The sequence below is a fragment of the Urocitellus parryii genome, chromosome 9 (genome assembly GCF_045843805.1).
Source record: "Urocitellus parryii isolate mUroPar1 chromosome 9, mUroPar1.hap1, whole genome shotgun sequence".
Lineage (NCBI taxonomy): Eukaryota > Metazoa > Chordata > Mammalia > Rodentia > Sciuridae > Urocitellus > Urocitellus parryii.
This window is the reverse complement of record NC_135539.1, coordinates 6,893,736-6,920,197: the sequence shown is the minus strand read 5'-3', so window position 1 is coordinate 6,920,197 and position 26,462 is coordinate 6,893,736. Positions and strand designations below refer to the sequence as shown.

Below are 26,462 nucleotides of genomic sequence, written 5' to 3'. Positions count from 1 at the left end.
GGAAGGGAACACGGCCGGCAGCCTTTTTGGACCGGAACTTCCGCTTCCCGCATGACTCCGGGGCGGGCGCTTTACTAGGGCGGACCTGTGGGCGGGACAGAGCGCGGAGAACACTATTAAAGGCCGGACACTTCCGGCGGAGGGGCGCTGTGGCGGGGCTTGCTGAGATCATGGCGGAGAATCTCTTCGAGCTGCTGCCGCCGGCCCCAGGCGGCCTCGGGGCGGGACTGGGGGGCAGCCTATGCCGCCGCTGCAGCGCAGGGCTCGGTGCCCTGGCTCAGCGCCCCGGCGGCGTGTCCAAGTGGGTCCGACTCAACGTCGGCGGCACCTACTTCCTCACCACCCGGCAGACGCTGTGCCGGGACCCGAAGTCCTTCCTGTACCGCTTGTGCCAGGCCGACCCCGACCTGGACTCTGACAAGGTGAGGGCCGCGCAGGCCAGCCGGGGGCCCGGCCCCGCGCCTGGGTCAGAAGACAGCACGGCGCCCTGGCGCCCGCTGCCTCAGGGACCCCCGTCGCTGCCCCGCGGGCGCCCCTCGCCCTCGAGCTCCCGCCTTCGGTGGCGGAGGAGGAGGTTCCCCAGACCCCTGACTTGGCTGCAGACCTACTTTTTCTCCGTAGACTCTTGCCCTGGGTGTGTGAACACTTCTCCGCCCCAGCGTACTTGCTGGCTCTGGAAATGGAGAACTCTTTGAGTTCATCTCGTGTTTTCAGACGTTTGAATTAACGTAGGCATGGAGGTTGACACGGTGGCCTTCTTTCCCCGGTGACTTGCATTTACAGAGTTGACGCTCCATCCTTTTCATCCGCGACACGCACCGGCTCCGCAGCTCTTAGAAGGTGCCACCCATAGTAAGACTTTTCACAGGGAGTGTTGCTCACATTAGTGGGTGGCTTAGTGGTTCAAGGAGAGGCTTTTCTATTCTGATTTCCTATTTCTCTTCTGATCTGCTTTTCTATTAAACTTAGTTTCCCCACCATCCTTGCAAAAGGATAGGAATTTCCAGGTTAGTTTTACAGTTTGTCTTTGATCAAAGTAAACATTTATACTTTTCGGGTGGTAATCGGAGCTATTTTTATTATTACCTTTACAAGAGTTAGATGAGGGTGTGCATCACCCGACAGGAGAGAAAGAAAAAAAAAAAAGTCTGATTGAAGAAGAGTTGTCTTGATTTTTTTCTAGGCAACTCCTAAACCTTATGCTGACTTTGCTGGGTCTTCCAGTTGACATGATTGCGCTTGGCTGTATATTTTACCAGCCTGACATTGCCTTGCTGGAGAATCTCTGGAAGGATTATATATTCTCTAGAATCCAGAAAGGTTCTTTACTTTGAGAACTCTGACAGAGACCAGTGTCAGCATGGCCTGACCTTATGACCAGAAAATGAAAATTTTTGAGTTATAGCAAAATCATCCATCCTAAGCAGAAATCAGGGTTTTCTATCCATGCCAGTGTGCCCTCCCTACCCCCAGCCAGCCGTTCCTGCTGCTCATTTGACCAAGCTCTCTACTCTTAGATTGACCTGGAAGAAAATGACTGTCATCTCCAGTATGGAAATAGGTCTTTGTCAGCTGTCATTTTCCATTTATGGTGTGGGTGTATGTTTTACTGTTGGTTTTTCTTTTTAAACAGTGGGTCATAGTGACTATTCACTTGCTTTTCTACCCAAGAATCCCTGCTTTATATATTAAATCTGTTTTTAATATTCTTTTCTACTGGGTTCTTTCCAGTGACTGCTTTTTCAGCACCCGAACAGTAGATTCAGAACCGATTGACTTTAGTGCAGTTAAATTTATTCAACCCTTGATTTTACTTCTCTTAAGACCATTTTAAAAATTATGCCATACTGTAATAAGGATTCTTGGTAGGGGATAATCTATTAAGTCTATCGTAATTGTTTTTCTTTTTAATCATCACTTAATTAGGCTTGATTTCTAAATTGCAAAGCCAAGATTCCAAGCATGACTGTAATATGGCAGATACAATCCCTGTCTCATAATATAGTTGAGAGTAAATAAGGTTTAGTTTTAGTCACAGATAAGTTGCTAGAAAGAATAATGTTAATTCACATTAGTCATATTACTAGAGTGTTCTACTTCAAATAAGAAAGTGTATAAAATGCTCTATCTTCTCTTTTCCCTCATCCCCCAGGTTCTGATGAAAGAATGTCCCAGGAGATTCCACCATGATAATTAAATCCTGAGTGAGGTGTCTTAAGGACGGGGTGGAGGGGAAAGGGGTGCTAGCAGTGGGAGGCCACTAATTACATGGTCGAAGATAAACAGGATGTTGATTCATGTGTAGGTATCTCCAAGTCCTGACTCCATAGTTCATCAAGATTAAGGAAAGGATACCTGACAGATACCTCTAGAACTGAACTTCAGTAAGGACCTGGTGTAATATCCCTGCCTGGCACTTTACTAGTGTTTATTGAGCACTGGGCTTGCAGAATATGACACTGGGATGAGAGTTGGGTGAGGAGATTTTAGAGAAAGAGGCTCTCAAGAAATCTTTTGGGAACCTGCTGGGTTTCAAGTTCACAGGAGAGTGTGGTGGCAGCTGTCAGTGAGGTGCTACGGGAATGGTTACTGCACGTCTTCTGGAGGATGCTTTCTAAAGACATGGGCAGGTTGTTGGGGAGGGTGGGCAACACAGGCATGTCCAGGGGCTGGCTGACTGCTTCGCAGCCCCATATCTAAGCCTCTAGGCTGTGACTGCCCCTCACCCCCAATACTCCAGGCATAGCTTAGGACCCACTGCCTTTCATGCCTTGTGCCCCGGGCCATAACCCTCTTGTCTCAGGGGTTGTCTTGGGGCCCACTGCTGCTATGAGGTTCTGTTTCTAGACAGCCTGATGAATTCTCACTTCCTCCTGGGACTTCCTCCAGTGGGACTGTGGCTGTGTTGTGCATTTCAGCATCTGCTCATCAGCTCTCCTGTGTCACTTTTCTTTCCCATGTTGTCCTTAAGGCAGACCAGACTTGGTACTCCTTTCTGAGTTGCCCATCAGAATGCTGTGTAAAAAGTTAGTATTTAATTCATTTTGGCCACGTCTCAGTGGTGATCTGTAGTATTGTTGTATTCCAGAGGTATTGTTGGAAACACAGTAGAGTTTGTTGTTGTGTCTGAACCAGGCCTGCTTTATTGTGGATATACTTTAGGAAGTAAAGGGACATAGCAAATACTATTTGGTTGGAAGCCATCTGGATGGATGAGGATCAAGGAGGGTTCTGTCTCTGCAACTGAGCCAGACCTGGAGAAAACTGCTGGTTGCAAAGGAGCGTCTCCCCTTACAAGAGAGCCACTTTTTCACTTTGGGCTTGTAGATATGGTGGCATCAGATGGGTCTTTGGGGGCAATCACAGCACTTCTTATGTCCACCCTGGTTGCACTTGGTGCTGGCAAATTTTAGGGTTGAAAAGATATGAAAGGAATTTTACAGGCGGCCAGGGAATGGGATGTGGGCGGGAGAACCATCTTTGAATCAGCTGCTTGGCAAGAGAAGTGGGGATTGCTTAGAGTAGAAATGGCAGATTATGTTCCATGTAACTAAATCAGAAGTGAGAAACTAACTGGCAGAATCCCCACAAGCATCTCGTGCACTAGGCAGAGTTGCGTTGGCTGTAGAGGCCATGAGTGGGTGTCTGAGGCATGCATGTCTCACTTTGCACTCAAGTTGAGAATGTGGCTCTGAGAGTGTCCTTGACCCTTGACCATAAATTAGGTGCTAAGGCTGCCCTACCCCTCTTCAGTGGGTACTTGTCTTCTCTGAGTTTGTGGTCACCTCTGAAAGGTGCCTCATGTGAAAACCCCTCAACCCTGAGCAGGCCACAATTGGTGCCCAGGAGGTCTTGCCATTTCATAAGTTGGGCCTTTCCAAGGAGAGCATATCCCAGTGTGCCTGACCCAGTCTTCAGGTGCACACTGGCTCTGATCAGACCGTACTTGAGCAGCTTCTCCCTTCACTCATAGAAAATTCCAGGCTGTACAAATTAGAATAAATAAATAAAATTTAAATTTAAATTAAAAAAAGAAAGAATATTTCAGGCTGGTGTAGGCATGATGGTCATTTCCTTGGTGTAAAGAGACTCCAGTCTCTGAGAGCCTGGTTTGACCCTGTTGTGTGACTCGGGGTGCAACTCTCTGACCCTTATGTTTGTCCTCTGTGAAGTGGAGGTGATGCCTCTCCAGGGGGTAGCTATGAAGATTCAGGATGAGGAGAGAGCTGCCCTACCTGGCACCAGCCAATGCAGTCAGCAGAAGTTGTTGTTAATTACGTTTTTGTACTTTGGTTTTAGAAAGGATACACTGAGAATGCTCTTTTCCCCCCTCAGAATTTATTCTTGTTCCTGTTTTTCTCACACTCATTATTATAATCCTCTTTGTGCCAGGGTGGACAGCTCCCCTTAAGCACCTCCAAGGCTTGTGTGTGGCTGGGGGTCCCCACCTTGCTTGTCTCCCTTGCTCCCCCTTCTGCCCTTTCACACTGCCCAAAGCTCCTGGCTGTTTGCAGGTGAACAGGCCCCTAGAGGGTGGGTCCCCAGCTCTGGATAGCAGAGCTTGTGCTCTGAAGGGCTGGCAGGGCTGTCTGAGCAAGACACCTGATGCCTTACAGCCTAAAATATATAGCTCCAGGGCTCTGGTACGTAGGCTTTTGAGTGCAGGGTGTTCCCCCAGCATCTTCAGTTGTCCTCCTTGGTTCTGGGTCTCCACACTTTGGCCTGGTTTTTGAAAATCAGGCTTGGGTGGCCTGTTTCTTGCTGCCAGTAGGCTGAGATATGTTTTCTAAAACAAATAAGGAGAGGCAGGATCCTCTGGGTGCAGGAAGTACCCTGTGAGGAGGAGGAGCTGAGGGCCTGCCCTTTGGCCCCAGTGAGGAAGAAAGAACTCTGTCCTCAGTCTGCCTGCATGGCCACGAGTGAGGAGAGCAGAGGCCACCTTGAAGGTGACAGTGGTGATCCTGGGGACATCTACAGGGCAGGCTTGGGCACCACAGGAGCTGGGGGAGAGTCTCTGGCTGGGCTGTCCTGGCCGCAGTGTCCTTGAATGCTGACCCTACTGCCAGCACTGAGGGGACTGAAGCATGTGGCTTAGAGACTCTGAGGGAGTGGGGAGTGTCACCTCCAGATTATAGGGGTAGAGGTGGGGTTGGCAGCATGACCACATTTCCACCTGTCTGTGCTGGCAGTTTTTTGTTATTCTGTAAACCAGCAGTAAGGAGATGATACCTGCTGGGGATTTGTTTGGGAGTTTGCTGTAGCTCAAGGGTTTCTCTGGGGAGAAACCACCCAAGAAACCTAGCAAATGGATGACCCCTTGTTGCTGGCTAAGTGTTCACAGCAGCTGGAGCTATATAGATGTCCTGGAGAGGTGGCACACTGCACCTGCCCACAACTCACCCCCACAGAGGCAGATTGACACAGCATCTGCCTGCCTTTTCCTGTGCTATAGGTGGGCTTCTGTCCTGCTGAGCTAGGAGGGCACTATGAAGCAAATCTCAGGCTTCTTCACACAGCTTAGGGACCCATATTTGTTGAATTCGAAGCACATTTGTTCCACAAAAAGCCCTAGGAGCCTCACATGTGGGCTCCCCCTCACAACTCCACTCATATCTGCTTTTGCAGGGCTTCATTTGAGTCTGTAATTGCTGACATCCTAATTCTAGTCCCCAGGTGTGTCAGTGAGGAGGCATCCTGAGAGTCAGGCCCTAGGGTCTTGAGGGACACTCTCCCTGGGCAGTTGGCTGGGGTTATACAGAGTTTCAGTGACTCAGCCCTGACATACCTTTCACCCCCTCCCCATCTCACCTGGAGCTCTTGCTGCACCTGCCTTCCCTGTCTCACCTGGAGCTCTTGCTGCACCTGCCTTCCCTGTCTGTAGCTGTTTCCAGTCTCCAGCACAGGGTCTCATGGAGGAAAGGTGCAGTGTGCACGCCAGCTCTCTTAGACTCTCGCTCCCTTGCTACATGAAGTGAGGTGCTCCCTTGCTACATGAAGTGATCGTTTGGAGGCAGTAGGCCTGGGTACCAGGGTGCTGGAGTCCTGGCCCTGTTCTGTGAATTCAGAGGCTTCTTATAAGCCTCCCTGATTTCTTGGCCTCAGTTTCCTCACTTGTAATTGGTGATGTCTAGGGTCTCTTTTGGGTCAAGGATATGACAAGTCTGCATAAAACAAAACAAAGCCAGGCATGGTAGCACATGCAAAGTGAAAATGGTATTTTTTTTTTAATATACCTTTATTTTACTTATTTATTTTTATGTGGTGCTAAAAGGATCGAACCCAGGGTCTCACATATGTGAGGTGAGCGCTCTACCACTGAGCCACAACCCCAGCCCCCAAAAATGGTATTTCTAATGTTGACAAATGTTGATGCTCAGAAAATTGCATGTATTTAGATTTCAGCTGAGAAACCTCACAAGTTTTGTTCACAGTACTTTACCCTCTGGATTCCCCTCCAGTGGCCATGCCTTGTCCCTCTCAGTCAGGTGGGTACTTTTTCTGTCCCTTTCTGTGGGGTAAGAGAATGGGGCTGGGTGTGAACATTCTGTAGAGTTCTCAGCATGACTGCAGGAGCCTCCACACTACCTGAGAACCTGGAGCTTTCAACTCCTCTTCCTGCTCTTTCCAGGGTTACCTGGTTGAATGAAAGGGTGAGCCCTGGGTAGATGACAGCAGTGAGGTGGGTGGAGGTCTGACTGTGGGTGAATAGAGTGGCCCACCTCCCCCTGGGCCTCTCTGAGGACTCTCTTCTAATCCAAAACACAGGGTCAGGAGGCTCACTTGGTGCTGCCCAGTCAGGTTTGTCGGTCAGGTCATGTCTCCCCACCCCCGTTTTGGGGCTGATGGTCAGGGGTCTCCTGGGAGCATATGTGACTTAGGCCTGACGTTGTCTTTGCAACTATCTGCTCCTCTTAGAAAGATGTCTGTGGACACCTGCCATGGCATGGCCAGTGGCTCAGGCTCAGGGTTGCTTCTCCTTGAGACTAGGGGCTCAGCCTCCATGTTGGGCTCACTCAATGTCAACTTGGGTATCACCAGCCTGCCCTGCCAGCATATGGACCCATAGTATGGGGGTGGGGGGCTGGCCCTCATTAAATGTTTAAAGCTAAGTCCAGTGATCCCTTTCTTATGCCTTTGAAGGGAGATGCGTATTTTTCAAGCCAGCACTGCCTCAAGTAGGTCAAACACTAATTCAGTGAGAAGTGGGGAAAGAATGTCAGTAGAGAAAAATGATTTGCTGAGAAAGCAGACTTAAGTCTGACTCTTTTTCAAAAAAACAAAACAAACCTTCCCACCATACAGATGTAGCACATTGCTTGCTACATGAATTATGGAAAGGACAGAAAAGAAGGAAGAAGAAAGAACCGAGGTGTCTGGCCAGCCAGCCCACTACTGCACCCTGACTCAGTCCTGGCTGTGACCTCTCAGTCTGTTTGGTTTTAGAAGTATAACCACCTGAGTGTGTACCATGAGGGCTTCCTTCCGCGTGTCACAGGATCTGGGAGCAGGTGACAATAATGGCTGTTCCTCAGTCAGCTCCAGTTACTGTTCCATATATCCCAGAATGATCCTGTCACAGCTTTTGCATGAATGAGCCAAAGACTCATTCTGAAATTGAGTGTTTTATGTTTCCTGCTTTTCTGTTTTCTTTATCTCTGTTGAGGACAGAGGCCCCAAGCTGCATTACCAATACTAGGATGTATGGTGCTGAAGCCGCACTCTTGTTGGCCCCCACCTGAGCTGCACTGCTCACCTTGATCTTGTTAACTCAAGAGAAGCGTGCCTCTACAGTGGGACTCTGAGCTGTCTTGCCCATGTGTATCCAAGTGGGAGTTGGTGGGTTGTAGAGTCTTGTTTTAGGACCCAGACCTTCCTATGGAAATTGAGATCTCCCATGAATCCCAGTGTGAGAGCCATGCTGCACCCTGCTCCCTCCCTTTCCTGGCCCTGCTGGCTCTGACCTTGACCTTTGTCCAAGTGGTGCCTCCTTTATTAAGGAAGTCCACCTGATTGAAAGGTGCTCACCAAAAGAAAAGCACCAGAGTGCTCTGAGGGATGCCATAGGACAATCCAGGTTTCTGTGGGAGGTGTAGCCTGTATAGGGTCATTTGTTCTTTCTTCAGCTTCTGTTGGCCTTTGCTCTGCTTGGATCATCAGTCCAGGTTACTTTGGCAGGCCTAGGCATGGGCTCAGGCCTCACTTCAAAAGGGGGCCATGTGAAATGACTATAGCCAAACATTCCATGGGGCCTGGAGGGACTCTGGGCAGACCTGGAGGTATTTGGGCTCAGGCTTGTGCCATGGTGGGAAGAAAGTGTCATGACAAGGTCCCTGTCTGAATCCCTCTTTTGTATAGGCCAACCTGTATAGGGGTGTCAGGAGTGGTGAGCAGGTTCTGAAATGCTCTATCAAACCAGACTATACTCCAGAGGACAGGAGGCACTGACTGGGCACCAGGGTTTATGCCTCAGAGGCACTATCTCCATGGGTCCTCTCGGCTGGCTTTCATTTGGTGAATTTGGCCAACTGCCTCTGATGACTTTTTGAGTTTTAGGAAAACATATCTTATAGTCAAAAAAGAATAGGGATTTTAAAAAATATATTTTTATTTATTTATTTTTATGTGGTGCTGAGGATCGAACCCAGGGCCTCACACGTGCTAGGCAAGCACTCTACCGGTGAGTCACAACCCCAGCCCCAAGAATAAGGATTTAAGTGTAAAATTCATATGAATTTTTGAGACAAGTCATAAGCTAGTGGAGGTTCACCTGAGGTACACTCATTCCCTTGTATCTGGGCCTCAGCTTTAACTGACCCCTTCTTGTATAAAGATGTATATAGGCAGGGCCTCAAAAGGACCAGCCTGGCCAGGTGCACCTCACTTCTGGGTTTTAGTTCCCACTCATTCATCTCAGTGACCAGATATGTGGCTTTCTTTCTCTTATAATTTGTCATACACATACCCCAAGACAGAGCCAAATGCCCACCTGTTAGAGGAAAGGGAGTCAGACTAGAACACAGCTGAAGCCAGAAAAAGCTTAAGGGTTATCTTGGCTAAATGTCTTATTTAACCAATGGGGCAGCTGAGACCTGGCAAGGGAGTCTAGATGTGAACTTGGCCCTGGGCTGTTTCACTCTCTACAAGCTCTGCTGCCCAGTCTCCTGCTGCCCACTGCCACATTCTGTGCCTGCTTGTGGCCCTCTGCTGATAGTGTATGGGCTCTTTGCATGGGGGCCCTTGTTGAGCCTGGCTTCTCCCTATGTCCTTGGCAGCTCTGCCTGATGTGCTGCTGGCATCTCCCTAGGCCAAGTAGCCTGGGGCCCACAGGTATCACAGGCCTGTGTTGGTCAGTGTGCTCAGGGTCCTCATGCTCTTCCTGTCTTCCAGTCTTGGTTGCAGCAAGGTTAAAGCAGATGTCTTGGGTTCCTTTGATTTTGTTTTTCTGAAGTCACCAGGAGGCTGCTGCTTTAAAGTTGCTTCTTAGCTTAGTGCAAGTGGGGTCTGCACATAGATCTTAGCTTGCCCTTTTACTTGCTGCATAGGCACACAGGCCTTCAGCATGAGAACACAGGGTGTGGGCTGGAAGAAGAGGCTGTGGCTAAAGCCATAGGAAGGCTAATTGGGTCTCGATTTCCCTGCCCTACCACTTGTGAAGTCTGCAGCCTTGGGGATGGATGAGCACCTTGAGAAGGTGCCGTCAGCCCAGTTGGCAGACTTGCCTTGAAAAGCCCCATGTCCATTACTTGGATGTGTCCTGTCTCTGCCCTGAGCCAGGAGTGCTCCAGGCTGAGAGGTCAGACCTAGGGCAGGAGTTCCTTGAAAGTGTCCACCAGAAAGCTGTCTCTTGGCAGGTACGGTGGCCATACCTGTGATCCTAGTCACTCAGAAGGCAGAGACAGGAGGTCTTCCAAGTTCAAGGTCAGCCAGGGCAACTTAGCAAGACCCTGTCTCTAAAAAGTGCTAGAGATGTAGCTCAGTGGTGAGTGCTCCCCAATGCCAAGAGGAAAAAGCTGTCTCCTGATGGGCATGTGTGGTGACAAGCCAGCCCCAGTAAGGCTGAATCTGGAAGGCCTGCCAGGGCTCAAATGCAGCTGAGGCTCATCTCCCCTTCTCTGGGGTTTCAGAGCCAAGCACCAGTGCCAGTTGGACCAGTTCCCTGTGGCCCACCACAACATCCTGCTGCCATGTTTTCCTCTGTTGCTCACCCACAGTCCCTTCTCCTTCTCTCATGCCCTTGCCTTCCAGGCTTAGGAGGTCTGGGCTGCAGTTGTGTGGCTTGTGGTGCTCAGAAAACTTCCTCTTTCTCCTCTGCCAGTCCCAGTACCCAGAGGGGTGCCCAGCTTGTCCTTGCCAGGAAGTCTTACAGCCCAGGCTCTGCAGCATGTGTGACATCTGTTGGCAGTTGTGGCACACAGGCCAGGGCCATCCCCAGCTTCCTGGTACTCTGAGCTGCCCATGAGGCCAATGAACTGCTCTTGTTCCTGTTCTACTTAAGAAAAAAACTGAGGTTTGGGGTAGTGTGGCATTGAACCCACGGTCTGACTCACATCATAGCTGGCATTATAAGGGAGGCCCTGTAGGAGGGTGTCCAGGCAGAGATGAGCCCAATCCCCCTTCTGACCTTTTTTTTTTTTTTTTTGTAATTGTAGATTGACACCATGATTTTATTTGTTTATTTTTATGTGGTGCTGAGGATCAATCTCAGTGCCTCACAGTGCCCCAGTCTTGGACCTTTCCTTCTTGGTAGCTTCCTAAGTCCTGAGTTTGGTGATATGCACATGCCACATGGTTGGCACTGGGAAATGGTGGCTGTCCTCAGCAGGCGGGCAGGACTGCTTCTAGACTCTGGTCTCCCTGGTCCTTGGGAGCGCAGCTGGAGGACCAGGCTGGGAGGGGGATGGTCCCTGGGGTAACTTCTAGAAATAAAGGCCAGGGCCACAGGGTGGGGAAGCCTGGTCAGTCCAGCTGGTATAGCCTTAGGTAGGAGTCAAGCATGGAGTCAGGAGGTCTGTATGGGGTTAGGATGCTGCTGTGGGGTGAAATGGCAGGCCCACAGGGAGAGAAAAGAGTTGATTGGAGCAAGTGGTTTCTGGGTTCCAGCACCCCCACACCCCAGGAGCTCTCTGATTTTATCTAAACCACAGAATTCAACTTTATCCCTTTGGTCTAAGAAAAACAGGTTTTTATAGTTTTGTGCCTGTCGGTTTCGGGGAGAGAACCCTGAAATCACCAGGTTTTACTGCCCAACTATAGGAATTGATGTTCATGAAGAAAAAAGGGTCCTAATGGCACATTGCTTTGTAGCCAAGACACCACCTCCTCTCGGGATTCTGGTGCCTATGGGCATGCTGTGTCCTAGAGGTTTAGCAATCTCCTTCTGCAGAGGTACTGATGCTGTTCCCTGGGACTGGAGCTGGCCAACAGCTCCCACTGAGGGTCACATACAGCACTGTCCATGCCCTGTACCTGCAGAGGCCCCACAGGAGCTCAGAAGCCTCTAAAGAGGGAAATTGAGTCCATCCTATTGATTTGTAGAGTCCTCATTCTTCCCAGCATTTGGCTGTGGACTTTGATGTCCTCCCTGGGCGTCTGTCAGAGCAGATGCCAGGCTATGCCTAGGAGAGGCCCACCCTCATCAGCACAAGGACACCTGTGTCTCTGTAGTAAAAGGCCCTGCCAGACTCAGCAGCCCAAATTACTTGCAGCCAATTTGTGGGCCTGAGTCTGGGGTGGGGGTGACAGGAATTTACTACCCACCCCTCCAGATCTATCCTTGGGGCATCTGTGTATCACCTGCTTCTGGGGGCCCTAGGGCTATGTGGTGTAACAGGTCATGCAGAAGCTGTGCTACTTCATGCCTTGGGGAGGTGTGTCTACCTCCAGGCTGATACATGTGACAGGAATCAGCTCTCAAGGGGAACTTGGCTGGCCACCACAGCCTCAGAAATCCCACTGCCCCCTGGAGAAGCTAGGTCAGTTTGAGTGCCTGCTGAGTGAGTGGGCTGTGTCGTGCATAGCTGAGCTCCCATGGACTGCAAACCACTGGCTGTGAGGTGAGGGCTCCCATAGTGGTCACAGTCTCTGGGAAAGCTCAGGGACTACCATTCAACAGAAAATAGGGCTTCCTGTGTGGGCTGTTGATGTGCTGCTCACCTAAGGAGGCTCTTGACAATGGGATCAGAGATCAGCAATCAGAGGCTACCTTCTTCCATGCTGGCAATCAGAAGGCCCCCACTGCCATCCAGACCAGTCCAGTCCTTGACTTCTGTTCAGGAAGGCCCTGCCTATGACAATGAAGGAGACTGTGTGATTGGTCATGCCACGTGGTTTCTCAGAATTCTCCGGAGCTGTGAGGAAAGGGCTAGGAAAGCTGCCAGGAAGCCAGGACTGTGGCCTCACCCCAGTGGAGCCTTGACTTTGCTGTTCTCCCTGGGCATCTGCCAGAGCAGATGCCAGGCTATGCCTGGGAGAGGCCCACCCTCATCGGCACAAGGACATCTGTGTCTCTGTAGCACCAGACCCTGCCAGCCACAGCATCCCAAATTACTTGCAGCCACATCACCTCACTCTGGAGCAAACTCAGGAAACAGCTGAAACTTGTCTTCTAGCTGGGAGCCAGACATATCGGCTTAGAGGAGGCCTGGGAGAGCCTTGAGGTACTGTGAACACAGGCCTGGTGCTGGGTGGGTGAGTGTGTGCCAACCAGATGCACTCAAGTCTTACTCTAACTGCAGAAGCCACTAGTTTCTCATCCATGACTGATGACATTTCTGTTTCATAGGATGAAACTGGTGCCTATTTAATTGACAGAGATCCCACGTACTTTGGACCTGTGTTGAACTACTTGAGACATGGGAAGCTGGTCATTAACAAAGACCTCGCTGAGGAAGGTAGGCTATCCTTTTTTGCACAGAGACCTTATTTTCTGTTTTTAAAATATTTATTTATTTATTTTAGTTGTGGTTGGATGCCATACCTTTATTTATTTATTTATTTTTAAGTGGTGCTAAGGATCGAACCCAGGGCCTCGCACATGCTAAGCAAATACTTTACCACTGAGCCACAACCCCAGCCCCCAGAGACCTTATTTTCAAAGGCAAGCCCCTGGTGAAGGTGCTGGTCAATCCATTGAAGAACCAGACACCTCAAGCTGCAACCCCACATTTCTCTGCAGATGTGGCCCTGGGGGCTGCTGCACTGCCATTCACAGGCCTCTTGAGAATGAGAGGCTACCCAGTGGCCTGTCAGGACTGCTGTGGAAGAAGAGCCTGAGATGTGGGCCAAGTGGCCAAGGCTACTCTGCTCTTTCAAGGATCTGGTGTGTGTGTTGGGCGGGCGGGGGGGGGTGTAGCTGTTTTTATCTATCATGTTTCTGAAGCCATGTGTCATAGACACCCTAGCACACCTGTGGAGTGTCTTAGGATCCTCTGCCTGCTTTCCAAGGACAGCTCAAGGTAGTGACATTCCACACTATCATCTGAGTACTGCCTACCTTACTGGCCACTGCATCCTGCCTGATCAGAGTGTGGGACACTTGCCCATCTGCAGGCTGCCCAGCACCAGGCCCTAGGGTAGACTCTATGCTCTGGTGTTGGCTCAGAAAAGCCAGGGGTTTCTTTCAGGAAGGGCCAGGGAGATTCTGTGGCAGTCTGTCTAGACTAGACTGCTTGATTTCTCTAACCCCTGCTGCATCTCCATTTCTTTTCTCTGAACCTTGGTGTTCTCCTTCCTCCTGAGCTTGAGAAGCCCCAGGTTGCTGTGCCCTGAGGCCAGAGGATACATACTTCCTGCCCATGTGCAGTGTCTGCATCAGCCCAGGCTTTTTCACATGTACACACTGACTACTTGGGACAGCCTCCTGTGTGTGTGTGTCTCTGGCTTCAGGCTGCCCTGTGCTTCACCTGCCCCATGTCCTTCCCACATTGCTGTGTGTTGTTCCTAGTTGTCATGCAGTTGGGCTGAAAAAATGAGGTAGTGACCCATGCCCACAAGGAATCCTTGAAACGGGACCCTGGGAATCTGCTGCTAACTGGGAGGTTTCGTGTCTCCGAGTATGGCGCGCTGTGGATGGCAGGCTTTGGAAAGAGCACTGGAACCAGGAGCAGCCCTCAGCCATCTGGTCTTTGTGGAATTGGGGAGCCTATTCAAGAGAGTTGATAGGAGTGAGTGACTGATACACAGGAAGCTGTGGCTTACCACCCCATGGCCTGCACCTGTGACACCTGCAGGCTCCCAGCAGGAAGAACTAGGGCTCAGAACAAGTGGCCAGGGTGCAGAGGGAAAATGCCAGTCATTCTCCCAGCATCTGTGGGCCCAGGGCAGCTGTTCCGCCCCTGTATGTCACTGGAGGGAGGCTGCAAGGGAATGTTTAATAAACATCACCCTTCCTCTTTTATTTTATTTTTTAGTATTGGGGATTGAGCCCAGGGACTCTTTGCCACTGAGCCTCATCCCTAGCCCTTTTCATTTTTATTTTGAGACATGATCTTGCTAAGTTGCCAAGGCTGGTCTCAAGTTTATAGCCTTCCTGTGTCAGCCTCCCAAGTCACTGGGTCACTGGGATTACATGTATGTGTTACCATATGTGGCCCATCTCTCATTTTGAACCCTCACTTCTGCTGAGTGCTATGAGCAGCAGGTCTGTGACAACTTAGGACAGGCTGGGCCTGGGGAGAGAGGCAGGTATGAAATACTATTTTTGTTTGGTCCAGTCTGGTGAAAGTCTGTTATTTTCCTCTATTCCAGGAGTGTTGGAAGAAGCAGAATTTTACAACATCACCTCACTAATAAAACTTGTAAAGGACAAAATTAGAGAACGAGATAGCAAAACATCACAGGTGAGACAAGTGACTAATGCACTGGAAGCTTTGGAGGCCTGGCCTGTAGGCACAGCTCACCTGCCCTCTCACATGAGGCCTTTGGAACAGAGCCTAGTAGCCTCACCCTCCAGCTCAGCTCCTGCAGTGTCCCATACAGGATCCATCCAGCCTTTCCTGGCCCCACCTCAGGGAGCCTCCTCCAGTGGGACAACAGACAGAGGTTGGATGTGGTGAACACAATGGAGGAGAGGAAGGTCCAGTGAAACGAATGGGTTCTGGGGAAACAGGGAGGCCTCCAGTGGTCAGTGTAATGGAAAAACAGTGATAAACTGTGAGGGGCACCGGATAAAGGCAAGGGGTCTGCACAGGCACAGAGAATGCTGGGTTTTCCTGGGAAAGAGGAGAGGTCAGGCTCTGAATGGTGTGCATGCTTGCTGCGGATCCTCCTAGGGACCATGGTGCATGGCCACAGTCAGAAGCTGTCTTTCACCCATTAGGCTGGTGTTGCTGGAGGAGGGTTGTATCCAGCACCTTCTGTGAAGGAGGTACCAGCTGATCTTGTCACCATGCCAGCTCTGTGCTTCAGAACAGCTGAGCCCTCATCAAGCTGGTTCTGCTCCAGAAAGATGCTGTGGGGTGATATCAGCACTATGGCCAGTATGCTTAAACCCTCTCAATATCCCCACCCCATGATGGGCTTTCCCACTGTGGTGGTCTTGCTTGCTTTCTTCCTGCACACCCAGTGGACCCAGGAACAATAACAGCCAGGTCAGGCCAGGGTCATGGATGTAACCTGCCTCTGGCTTTCCCTCTTCTGCGGGAGCCCACTTGGTGCCAGGACTGGGTCTAGGGAGACATTCCTCTTCCAGCAAGTAGGAAATGTATCCCAGATGCTCCCTGGTTCTTTCATTTGTACTGTTTGCCTCTTCTCCTCCATCCCAGCCCCACTCACAACAGTGCAACTACTTTTGAGGCAGAGGTGAGAAAGACCCACTCCCAGGAGCTGGCCCTCCAGTAGTAGTGGTAGCCAGTATCATATGCTGTCTAATAGACTTGGGCAACAGCAGGTTCATTGTGTGACTTTGTCAGCCACGTGTCACTGGCATATGAGATACTGCCTGAGTGCCAGCCACCTGGGCCCTCATCTTCCCTGTGCTGTGGCCTCTGCTAGAGCTGCTCCAGGAGGGTGGAGCCCAGACTTAGCTCGTCTTTGTTTCTAGCAGGGTCCTGTGGGCCCAAGTCTCCAGGATAGAAGCCTGCCTGGAGCCCAGCACAGGGATCCCTTTTGGGCTGGTTGAGGATTAGGAGGTAGATGTGGGCATGGGAAGCCAGTTAATACTGGGAGAGGACCTGCATGTGTGTGTCTGGCTCTCTCTCAGGCTCTTCCAGTTAGTCCCTTTTCCCAGCTGGTCAATCCAGAGACTGCCTGTGGCCAAAGTGGGCATTCTTTTGTATTCACATCTAGCTACAGGTGCTCTCAAGATTTGAGGAGCATGACTCATTTTATTTTGGAATATAGAAGTAGAAATATTTTTGGAGGCAAGCAAGGAAGTGGCACACACTGCTGTTCAGGCTGTGGGCGGCTGTGTGGATGTATTCAGGGTTGCTCTGGGCTCTAGGACCTGTGGATCCCTGTGGAGTTCTCTCCTGCAGGGGCACATGGGCAGGGTTGCTGGGTATGGGCTTGTCTTGGCCTCACGGCAACCCTTGTCCTTGCAGGTGCCTGTGAAGCATGTATATCGTGTGTTGCAGTGTCAGGAGGAGGAGCTCACACAGATGGTGTCCACCATGTCCGATGGCTGGAAATTTGAGCAGGTGAGAGGCTGTTGGCTAGCTGCAGTAGCCTACACTGCAGCTAAAATCTGATTACAAGTACAGTGAGGAGACCTCTGCTTCAGAAGTCTCCAGAGACAGAATTCCGTGATATCATCAAGTCTTGGAGCCTTCGGCCATGCCCCACCCTTCCTGACACAGTGGCTGTGGGAGGTTGAGGAAGGTGCAGCTGTCAAGAACTCTTTGCCACCTCCCTCACACCTCCATGTGTGGAGCTGGCCTCCCTAGCACATCCTGACTATGGGTGTGCATTTGCTGTCTCTGCAGCATACAGGCAGAGGCTGTCCCTGCCCTCCTGGGGGTTCCATCGGGTCAAGTTTGCCAGTCTTTCCCGCCCAGGTCCCATCAGAATCATGCTAGAACTCAGCACAGCATCACATGCCTGTAATCCCAGCTACTCAGTCTGAGGCAGGAGGATCACAAGTTCAAGGCCATCCTTGTCAATTTAGTGAGACCCTATCTCAGATTAATTTTAGAAACAAGGGCTGGAATATAGCTCTGGGTAGAGCACTTGCCTAGCATGCATAAGGTCCTGGTTCAATTCCCAGTACTCTAAAGAAATAAAAGAATCATGCCAGAGACTCAAGCAGGAACATGTCTTGGCCCTACAGAGCTAGGTGCTGGAAAGCTGTCGTTGCCAGCTCTGGATCCATGGGCTGGGTCATCCTCATTTAGAGCTGAGTACCTTGCAGCACTCCTCTGCACCTGATAAGGATGCTCTGCTACCCCAAAGCAGGGCGAGGACTGTGGGTTGGCAAGCTGTTGCAACACTGGGGCAGGATCTGGAGTCCTTATTTGATCCTTTTTTTTTTTTTTTAATGGTACCAGGGATTGAACCAGGGGTGCTTAATTGCTGAGCAACATCCACAGCCCTTTTTTATTTTGTATTTTGAGATGAAGTGTCACCAAGTTGCTTAGGACCTCTGGAAGACTGGGTTTCTGTGTCCTCCTCTGTGGGGTTCCCAACTTTCTGACTCAAGGCCAGCATCCCTACAGTCTATCTCACCTGGCAGGACCCACCACCTCCCACCATCTTGTCCCTGTTGTTGCATTGGTCACGGCTTGCCAGATGGACTGTGCCACTGCTGGCAGCCTTTCAGCTGTTCTTTGGCTCAGTAGATATTATGTTAATGCCTTTACTATACCGTTGCTATCTTTGTTTTGATTAGTTTTGTGTTTTAAATTACAAAAACATTTGTTGGCAGTGTTGTAACTTAGTCCCCTATGCATGTCTGCAGCAGCCAGTTTGGTCCTCTGCCCCATCCCCACATAGCATGGAATGTCCTGGAGTATTCTAGGCAAGTTAAAATGTCCAAGGGTATGCCCAGCAGGTCAGGCACAGTTAGACCCATGCATACTGAGATGTGGCAAACCACAGCTTCTCTAGAGTCCCACTTTCAGAGACAGGCTCAGCTTTCCAGGCTCTCAGCTGCCTGGCCTCTGCCTTCCCCACCCCACCCCAGCTCAGTCTTGCAGAGGGCCAGGTGGTGGCCAGCAAGGACAAACAGGTTGTGCAGCACTTGTACAAGCTCTGGCCCTGTCTCCCACTAGTCTCACTCCATGCACCCTCTCTCCAGGGAAGCCAGTCAGCATCTCCGGTGGGCCCAGAAACAGAAACAGCATCCTGTCCCAGCATGTTGCATAATGTCATGGTGCAGGTGCATGCTCCTGCAAGGGTTTCTGGGTGAATTTCCCTTCAGTTCACCAGAACCTCTTGGCCAAAGCCTGAGATGTTCCACACAGCCTGTGTCTCTCTTCCAGCTGGTCAGCATCGGCTCCTCTTACAACTATGGGAACGAAGACCAGGCCGAGTTCCTCTGTGTGGTTTCCAAGGAGCTGCACAACACCCCATATGGCACAACCAGTGAGCCCAGCGAGAAGGCCAAGGTGAGTGTGCAGGAACATTCTGGTGCCCTAGCAGCTGTGGACTTGCCAGCCCTCCTGGTGGGAGACTCTGAAGGTTGAATTTTGAAAGGCTTTCTTCCTGATGGCTTGAAGTCCTCATGAGGACTGCCTGGCTTATCAGTAGACCCTCCTGGAATGAGTACTGATCCTTGTTTTCTCAACCCATGTGCAGAGCTGCTTCTGGAAGCATCCACTGGACCTGCTGTCAGGGACTCTTTGTGTTTCAGGATCGCCACTGTTGGTTGTTTCTTGTGGAATCCAGGAATCCTCCATTCCCGGGACAACCTCCAGTGTTGGGGGAGGGTTTAGGCCTTTAAGCTGCGGGTTGGTTCTCAGCATCAGCAGTGGCCTCACCCATGGCCACAGGTCTCTGAGTTGGGTTTAGTGTGTAAAGGAGGTTCTACAGTCCTGTGAGTCTGCCCTGCAGCAGTCCACGCTCTTCTGTCTCCTCCAGGATGTGGTGGCGGCTAGGGTAAAAGTACAGAGAGTTGTCTGCCTTGTTAGTTTTAGATTAGTCCTGTGGCCTGCCCACAAGTGACCAGTCATAGTGGCATATCCTCCAGGCATGTTCTCAGAGCTGGGCTCTAGGGCACACAGGCGTACTTGCCCCTACAGCAAGCACCCAGCACAGCCTGAGCTGGCTTGGCCCCTGGCCTGAGAGCCAAACAGTAGACAGAGAGCTCTACATCAGCTCCAGGGGCCCCCACGTGATCCTGATGAGGGGCCTAAGAGGGCATCGTGTGGGTGCAGGAAGAGGCCAGTCTGGGAGGCTTTTAAGTGAGAACACTGAACCAGGGGCTCTGTGACAATCTGACTCTGGGCCAGTGTCCCCTGGCTGGCTGCCAGCAGTGTCTACCATGGACAGCAGCCACCTATCCAGGGCTATCCCTTTGGATCTTCCCTGGTCTTCTTTGGGGTGAGGGCTTGGGAACTGATAGACTCAGTCAGCCCAGGGGTCTCCAGGAGGCCATGCATTCCCACCCAGTGCTGTGGGTGCGTCTGATGCTGGCCTCCCTTGCACCTCCTACACCTGCAGGAGGCCAGACCTTGCCACCACTGCCACCTCAAGACGTAAGACCATGTAAGCCAGACAGGCCCACAGTGTCCTTTAGCAGTTGAGGTGAAGCCAGGGTCCTGGTTCCAGGCTTGGGATGAGCTCCCATTGTGTCCAAGGTCTAGATGATGACCATTATTACACCAGACCCCAGCCTTGTCCTAGGGGGACACCCCTCTCTGTCTCTGAGCAACAGTAGGACTCTTTTATAGATGGTTTTATTTTTAGAAGCTTTTCTTTCTGAACTTGCAGTTTTCATCCGAAGCTCACCAGGGCTCATTTCCCTCTGGTGGCTTTTCATTTGCAGGAAGGATACATTATGTGTTGTGAGGAAGCTCCAGGAATGACCCAAGTCCTAGTGCTGTTGAAAGCAGGACCTTATTTCTGTCTCCAAAAATACCTGGCTCTGAAGTAGAGCAGCTACAGCAGCTTCAAAATGGGGGCAGCAGTAGCTCCCCAGAGGGTAGGGCAGAACCCAGGCCCCCTGGGAGCAGTGGAAAATCATGGGCCAGATCTGGAAGAGAGTTGTTTGGGGACACCTGCACACAGCCTGAATGGAACAGGGCCACACTTCAGAGGGCAGCGAGTCACCTTGTGGCTTGCCTTTTAGTGTCCCTCTTTATACTGAGCCTTGCCTTTTAGGGTCCTTGAGCATTTGGTGCCCTCCTGGCAATGCTAGGCAGCCTTTTCTGTTTCAGGCTGGGAATGATGAGAATGAGAGATATCAAGGCTATGGCCAGTATGAGGAGTTGGGCCCACTACAAGAGGGACAGACCCCATGTGAGCACCCTTGCTTCCACTGCCAACCACAAGTGCAGGAGGTTCCCAAACTACTCAGGCTTGAGAACTTTCCAGGTTAGTCTCAGGAGTAGTCACCATTTGTTACAGAGGCATGCAGCTGCAGGAGGTGACATGTGGCAGAGGCCAGGAGAACCCTTCCCCTCCCTTTGAGATTGATCAGTTAACTGCGCATGTGGCTTAGTCTCAGACCCAGGGCCCCACCCTCCATCATGCAGCAGCGTGGTTCCTGGCCTCTGGCAGATAAAGGCCATCCTATCCAGCAGGAGGTTCTGTGGGCCTGAAAGTCACCTCCAGGTAGCTGAGGTCACGGGGCCAAACTGCCCAGCAACCATAGAGGATGAGCACCTGCTGCAGGTGGGTCCACCTCCAGGAAGCAACTGTGGCACTCTGAGCCTGGGGATTCCTTCAGGGTGATCCAGTGGACAGCTCTCTTGCCTTGCCTGGTTTGCACTTGGCTGACACCCGTGTCTTCTTCTCCCTTGCTGCACGTTGCCGCACCAGAGTGACGACGAGGAGACGGGGTACCAAAGCAGTGACTCAGATTAAGTGTAATGTCATGGTGAGCTCTGCAGCCCTTCAGATTGACCCAGCACCTAGTGTCCTTGAACCTGTGGCCCCACTGGACCCTTGTCCCAGCCCCTCCCACACACCTGTCCTGTGCAGAACCTCCAATAGATGCACCTGTAGATGCACAGAACCTCCAATAGATGTACCTGTAGATGCACAGTAGAGCTGCAGGTGGAGCCAAGGTCTGCATACAGACACTGGGCACTGCTCTGCCATAGTACCCCTCCATGGTTACCATGGGCAGAAGAATTGGGGCACTTACCAAGCCATTTGTGTCAGGAAAGACCATGGCATCAGTGGGTATGGACCCAGGAGCACTCCAGGGCCCGGCAGGGAACACTCACTCCAGCCTGCCAGCCCCTGAGGGGTGGCCTTCCTGCTGGTCATGGGCCAGGATCTTGGGTGAACAGGAGTCGGTGGCTCTGATCTCAGAGGCCAAAGCCCAGATTCTCGCTCATACTCAAGCCTTTCAGGCTAGGAGTGCTTCTGTCATGTCACCACAGGGCAGCAATTGTGTTTGAACTTCTACCATTTGCCTGAGGTTGGGCAGTGCCCATAGCATCCAGCTTCTCCTCCAGTCTCTGCTTTAGCCCAGTCTCACCTTTCATGTCTGCAAGGCTGGACCTTTGTTAGAACCCAACTATAGCATCACTCAGCAGGGTTGCCTGGTCTCTCCCTTACACACAGGAGAGTACATGGGTGGTGATGGGCAGCAAGGCCAGCTCCTCCCCCATCCCCTGGGAGGCCTTCATCTTGTAGGCCCAGCCCTACAGGCTAGGAGCCTTTACCACCACCCCATGAGCAGCTCAGTGTACAAGGGAACATAAGGAAATATACCTGGCCAGCTGAGCCTCTCAAGGTGAACAACTAACCAAAAAAATCTAGAGCAGGCCTTGTAAACTGCAGCCCAGGGACCTGGTCTGCCTGTGTACAGTCCTCGAGCTCACTCTTTGTTTGAATAGTGCTTTTAGGTGATTATATAAGTGCCTCTTGACGCTCAAAGCTTCAAGTATTTATCATCTGGCCCTTTAAGAGAATTTGTCATGAGCTCCATGTGGTCTTTTAAAATCTTCTGGTAACCTTCTTAAATAAATAAAAGAAACCAGGCCTGGTGGCGCATGCCTATAACTCCAGCCACTCAGGAGGCTAAGGTCAGAGAATCAAGTTCTAGGCCAGCCCAGGCAACTTAGCGAGACTGTCTCAAAATAAAATAAGGGGGCTTGAGATGTCTGATAGAGTACTTGCCTGCCACGTACAGGCCCTGGGTGGGTTCAGTTGTGTGTGTGTGTGTGTGTTTCCCCCACAAAGATGGAGTTTTGCTTTGCTATCCAGGCTGGCCCTGAATTCCTGGGCTCAAGTGATCCTCCTGCCTCAGACTCTTCCAAGGAGCTGGGACTGCAGGGGTATGCCACCATATTGAGTTAAGAGTATTGTTATTTAACATAAAAAGTAGTAATCTGTTCCTCTTCTCCTTTTTTTGCTCTGAGTCTCTGAAGTGAGACTCGGGGTTGTGTCACAGCCTCTGTCAGCATCATCCATTGTAGGGCTCAACAGCCATGTGGGTAGCAGGACCTCAGATGTACCTGCCATGGGGCTAAGCTATGATAGGTGCCTGACTTGGGGAATTGTGGGGTCCACAGGAACACAGGGGAGCCACACCTACCACCAGGTTGGGCAGAGGAGAGGATTATCTGAAGGTGCTTGAGACTCAGAGCCTGGTCCAACATCCTAGAGGGAGGGGGACTTCTTTCAGTGTCCCCTCCCCACCCGACAGTTACCTCCCAAGTCTGTGCTATCAGAGAACATGCTTTGGTGGCCCCCATCTCTAGGAGATCTAGGCTACAGGAGGTGGTCTCTGCCCCAGGACATACCAGTGTGAGGCTATGTAAGTGGCCAGACCTATCAGTGTGGCACTGCTTTGGGCGCAGCCTCAAGCACACCACAGGGTCTCTGTTGGGACTTGGACCTCCTGTGGAAGACAGCCCTGCCGGAAGCATGCCTGGGAGTTTTTACACTGTACTCTCTCCGGGCAGATGGTGTCAGCTGGTCTTGGGAGGGCTAATGGTGACAGCATGCTGTCACAAGCCCTGGGGATTGTCAGGTCTGGCCCCTCAAGGGAGTCACACTGTCCCAGGGAAGTCACTCACTCTAGTTCTGCCAATGCAGACCCTCTCTTGGGTGTACTGGGCTCCAGCTCTGCACTGGGGCTAGTGGTGGCTGGGGCTTGGTCCCTTAGCAGGAGGGTGGAACTGTCTTCGAGTCACCTCCCGAGTCTTGGCAGACTCGGAATCATACTTCATGGGGCTTGCTTTTGTTAGGCCTGAGGAGAATTGCTGCTCCCCAGTCCTGTAGGAAGTGCCCCTCAAGGTACTGACATGAGTGGGAGTCATTGGCAGCAGTTGGCCCCCAGAGCTGTCTGTGGAGACAGGCAAGGGTGTTTGGGGTGCTGGCAGACAGGCTGGAGTAGCTCGAGAGACCCTGGCCTTCTTTTAAGCCCTTGATAGCCTCCCAAGGGCCAGCTCTCTGCTGCTAGGGCTCTGGCAGTGCCTCTTTACTTGCAGCAGTGGCCAGGAGCAGCTGAGTGGCTCCTGGTGGGATTGGCCAGCTCTAGCACACCCTGCCTCAAGACGAGGTCTTCTTCCCTGCCCAGGACTTGACTCAGTAACATTTGCCAGGGCCCTAGCCTGTCCCCAGGCCTCCAGGAGCTCCCACTCCTATTTAGTTGGGTGCACAGTGGACTGGATTGTGCCAGTGAGAGAAGCCATAAGGGGAGGGTCCCCTGAGGTCAGGCTCTGAGATGGAGCCAGTGGTGTGAGCATAGCTGCCAGGGAGCAGAGGGATGTGCTGGGCAGGTGGGGTCAAGACACTGAGGGCATCTCCCCAGCATGACCCATACTTGAAGGTTTTCTGTGGTCAGGCAGGTGTCTCAGAGGAGAGCCAGGGCTGCATGAGTGGTGATGGGTCTGCTGTTTCATGGGGGGAAGGGTCTGGGGGCTGATCTATTTGATTTGGGGGGGGGAATGGAGAGTTTGAGGAGCTGGCTCCCCACACTGAAGGTCCCTAAGCCTGCCAGCTGAGACCTTAGCCTGTGGTACAGGGTCCTCAGGCTTTGAGCCAATTGCCTGGGGTGGACTGCAGGTCTGTGGCTCTGCTCTGCAGAGCAGGACTGGTCAGGCTTGAGTCCTCACTCTGCATGTGTTATTTTTCAGATTTTGCAAGAACGAGGCTCAAGGATGTGAGATACAGTACTGACAGCCGAAGAAATGATATACTTTTTCCCAAGATTCAGTGAACCGCCATGTCCAGGAAGTACGTCTGTGAGAAGAAACCTGCTTTTGATCATTTCTCTAGAGATCTGGGTGTGCATCCTTTTTTGCCTCAGAGGTGGGTGGTGAGAGACGGCCCAGCTGTCTAAGGCCAGGCATCCCCACAGGGAGGAGGCACAGGGGCCAAGTGGGCTCTCTCTGGGAGCCTGCTCTGTTCTTTCCGAGTGCTGCGTGGGACTGAGGCAGGGTGCTCCCAACTAGCCTGCGCAGTCCTGAAGACCATTTGAAGGGCAGGGCCCTTGGTGCTACATTCATAGTCTGCGATAGCAGCTCAGGCCTCACCAGGAGGAAGGGACAGCAGCCATGTGGATTGTCCAGCGCACTGTGGCTCAGGTCCAGATGCCTGGTGGTCATTGCTTGAGCACCTGAACATCATCCTTGGGTCAGGGAAGCTGCTCTGCCTCCAGTGTGATCAGTTGACAGTTTCTCAACCTCGGCGAAGACCCCTGACAATGGTGGCCTCCGCATCATCACTACTTTCTGGGCGCCTACCCTGAGGACCGCCTCCTTCAGAGCCAGGCTCTTATTCCAGCCTCCACAGTCAAGGCTTCTTGATTTGTATTTTCCAGGCAAGAGAACTTTGTATCCCTTTTTTTAAGTATGGATAGATTACCCAATGTTTATACTCTTTAGAAATGCCTAAAAATGTTGCTATGTTTTAGATGGATCTGTCAAATAGTTTAAAGGGAGGTAGAAGGTTTGCCTCATGGGTTCCACCTGCGGACTCATCAGGGAGCTGGTGCCCACCAGTGCCTTTGTCGCATCTGGGATGGAGGCTGGGTGGAGGCCCTGTCCCCTGGCTTCTGGAACTGACACTCCGAGTCACGTTGAAGATTCGGGATGTTTACAGTGCATCATGTGTCTCTTCCTCTCCGGCTCTGTTATCTCTGTATAACTATGCAGTTCTTCTTTCTAATACTCCTGGAGCATTTGAGACTTGACACAACCTACATGACCCAGCCAGTGTGCCATCGAGGCTGCTGGGGTTGCTGTAGAGGCTGCCCCCTGCAGGCTCTGAGACTCTTCAGTGGGGGCTGGGGGCCTGGCCCCAGTGAGCAAGCTCTGCCTCTTGATCTCTGCTTGCCAGGAGAGCTGTGCAGACTGACCATTGGAGTTGCCTGTGTGAGGTCAGAGGCTCTGACACTGTCTAATGTCAATGCTTCCAGAAACTTCTTGCCTAGGTCCTCTTTTTTTTCTTCTTTGCCAATAACCTGATTAACTAAGTTCTCCAGCATCTAGGATTTACATCCTCCTTTCATAAGGCCTCTTGTATGTTGTTAAAGGTTCAGCTTAAACAATTTATAAAAACCTTTCTATAGGGCAGATTTAGCCACTGGCTGACCCGGTCCTCCCAGCAGAGCTCCAAGGGAAGGTGTCCCTGTGTTGGCCCTGGGGAACTGCTGGGTGCTTAGCATTTTTTGATTTTGACATTGACATAATAGATAGGCTTGTGGGTTGTTTTGTTTTTGTTTTTTAATTTAAAAATATTAAGACTTAATTCACTAAAATTTATTCTAAGGGGATATTTATACTTTTGTACTTTTTTAGGTATCCGTATTTTATCAGCTTACCATTTAATGCCTAAGTTTCCCCTGAAAATAGCAAATAAAATTGTGTATTTATGAATGAGCCCAGCAACTCTAGTGTCTTCAAATGCATGCAAAGCTACTGCCGGGAGCGCCACACTGCTCACCCAAGGGCCCCGCCCTCTCAGACATATAGCTCCCACTTGAGCAAGGGCCCCACCCCCAGTGTCCCCTAGAGGTGTGACTCCCTGCTATTGATCAGACTCTCTGCCACCTGAATTCCTGCCTTGTCCCTCCTGTTTCCAGGTGTGCAGCTCCTCTTTCAACTGGTGGTCTAACCCAACCCAGGGCTCTGTTGGGGGCTGTTGTGTTTATCCAAGTTAGGATGGAGGGTGGGGGTCACCCATGTGGGGCCAAGAGTTCAGGCTTTCAGGTGTCTGGATACAGCCTGGGGCACATGGAAAGGAGTCCAGGTGTAGCTCGAGGTCTTTCTGATGGCAGCCAGGACCTGGACGTGCTGAGGCACTTCAGCTGGGCAAGGCCAAGAGCACTTGGGAGGGGCTTCAGCATGGTAGGTGTTCCTTCTGAACAGAAGACTAAGTAGGAGACAGCTTTACAGTCTACTGGGTCA

The 26,462-nt window shown here is 51.4% G+C and overlaps 1 protein-coding gene across 1 annotated transcript; it reads left to right on the top strand.

Annotated features, from left to right (window-relative positions):
• The first annotated feature begins 130 nt into the window (after window positions 1-130).
• Kctd5 (potassium channel tetramerization domain containing 5) lies at window positions 131-25,911 on the top strand. The gene is made up of 6 exons (XM_026385399.2): window positions 131-422; window positions 12,782-12,890; window positions 14,746-14,837; window positions 16,539-16,634; window positions 18,414-18,539; window positions 24,189-25,911. Exons 1-6 carry the CDS (start codon window positions 171-173, stop codon window positions 24,216-24,218), a joined length of 705 nt encoding a protein of 234 aa, XP_026241184.1. The 5' UTR covers window positions 131-170; the 3' UTR covers window positions 24,219-25,911.
• The last annotated feature ends 551 nt before the right edge of the window (window positions 25,912-26,462 follow it).

Excerpts from the sequence above, each read along its gene's own strand:
- Kctd5 (XM_026385399.2), top strand. The coding sequence starts at position 171 with ATGGCGGAGAATCTCTTCGAGCTGCTGCCGCCGGCCCCAGGCGGCCTC. Across the intron at positions 423-12,781 it reads CCGACCTGGACTCTGACAAG|GATGAAACTGGTGCCTATTT; the intron begins GTGAGGGCCGCG and ends TCTGTTTCATAG. Across the intron at positions 12,891-14,745 it reads CAAAGACCTCGCTGAGGAAG|GAGTGTTGGAAGAAGCAGAA; the intron begins GTAGGCTATCCT and ends CCTCTATTCCAG.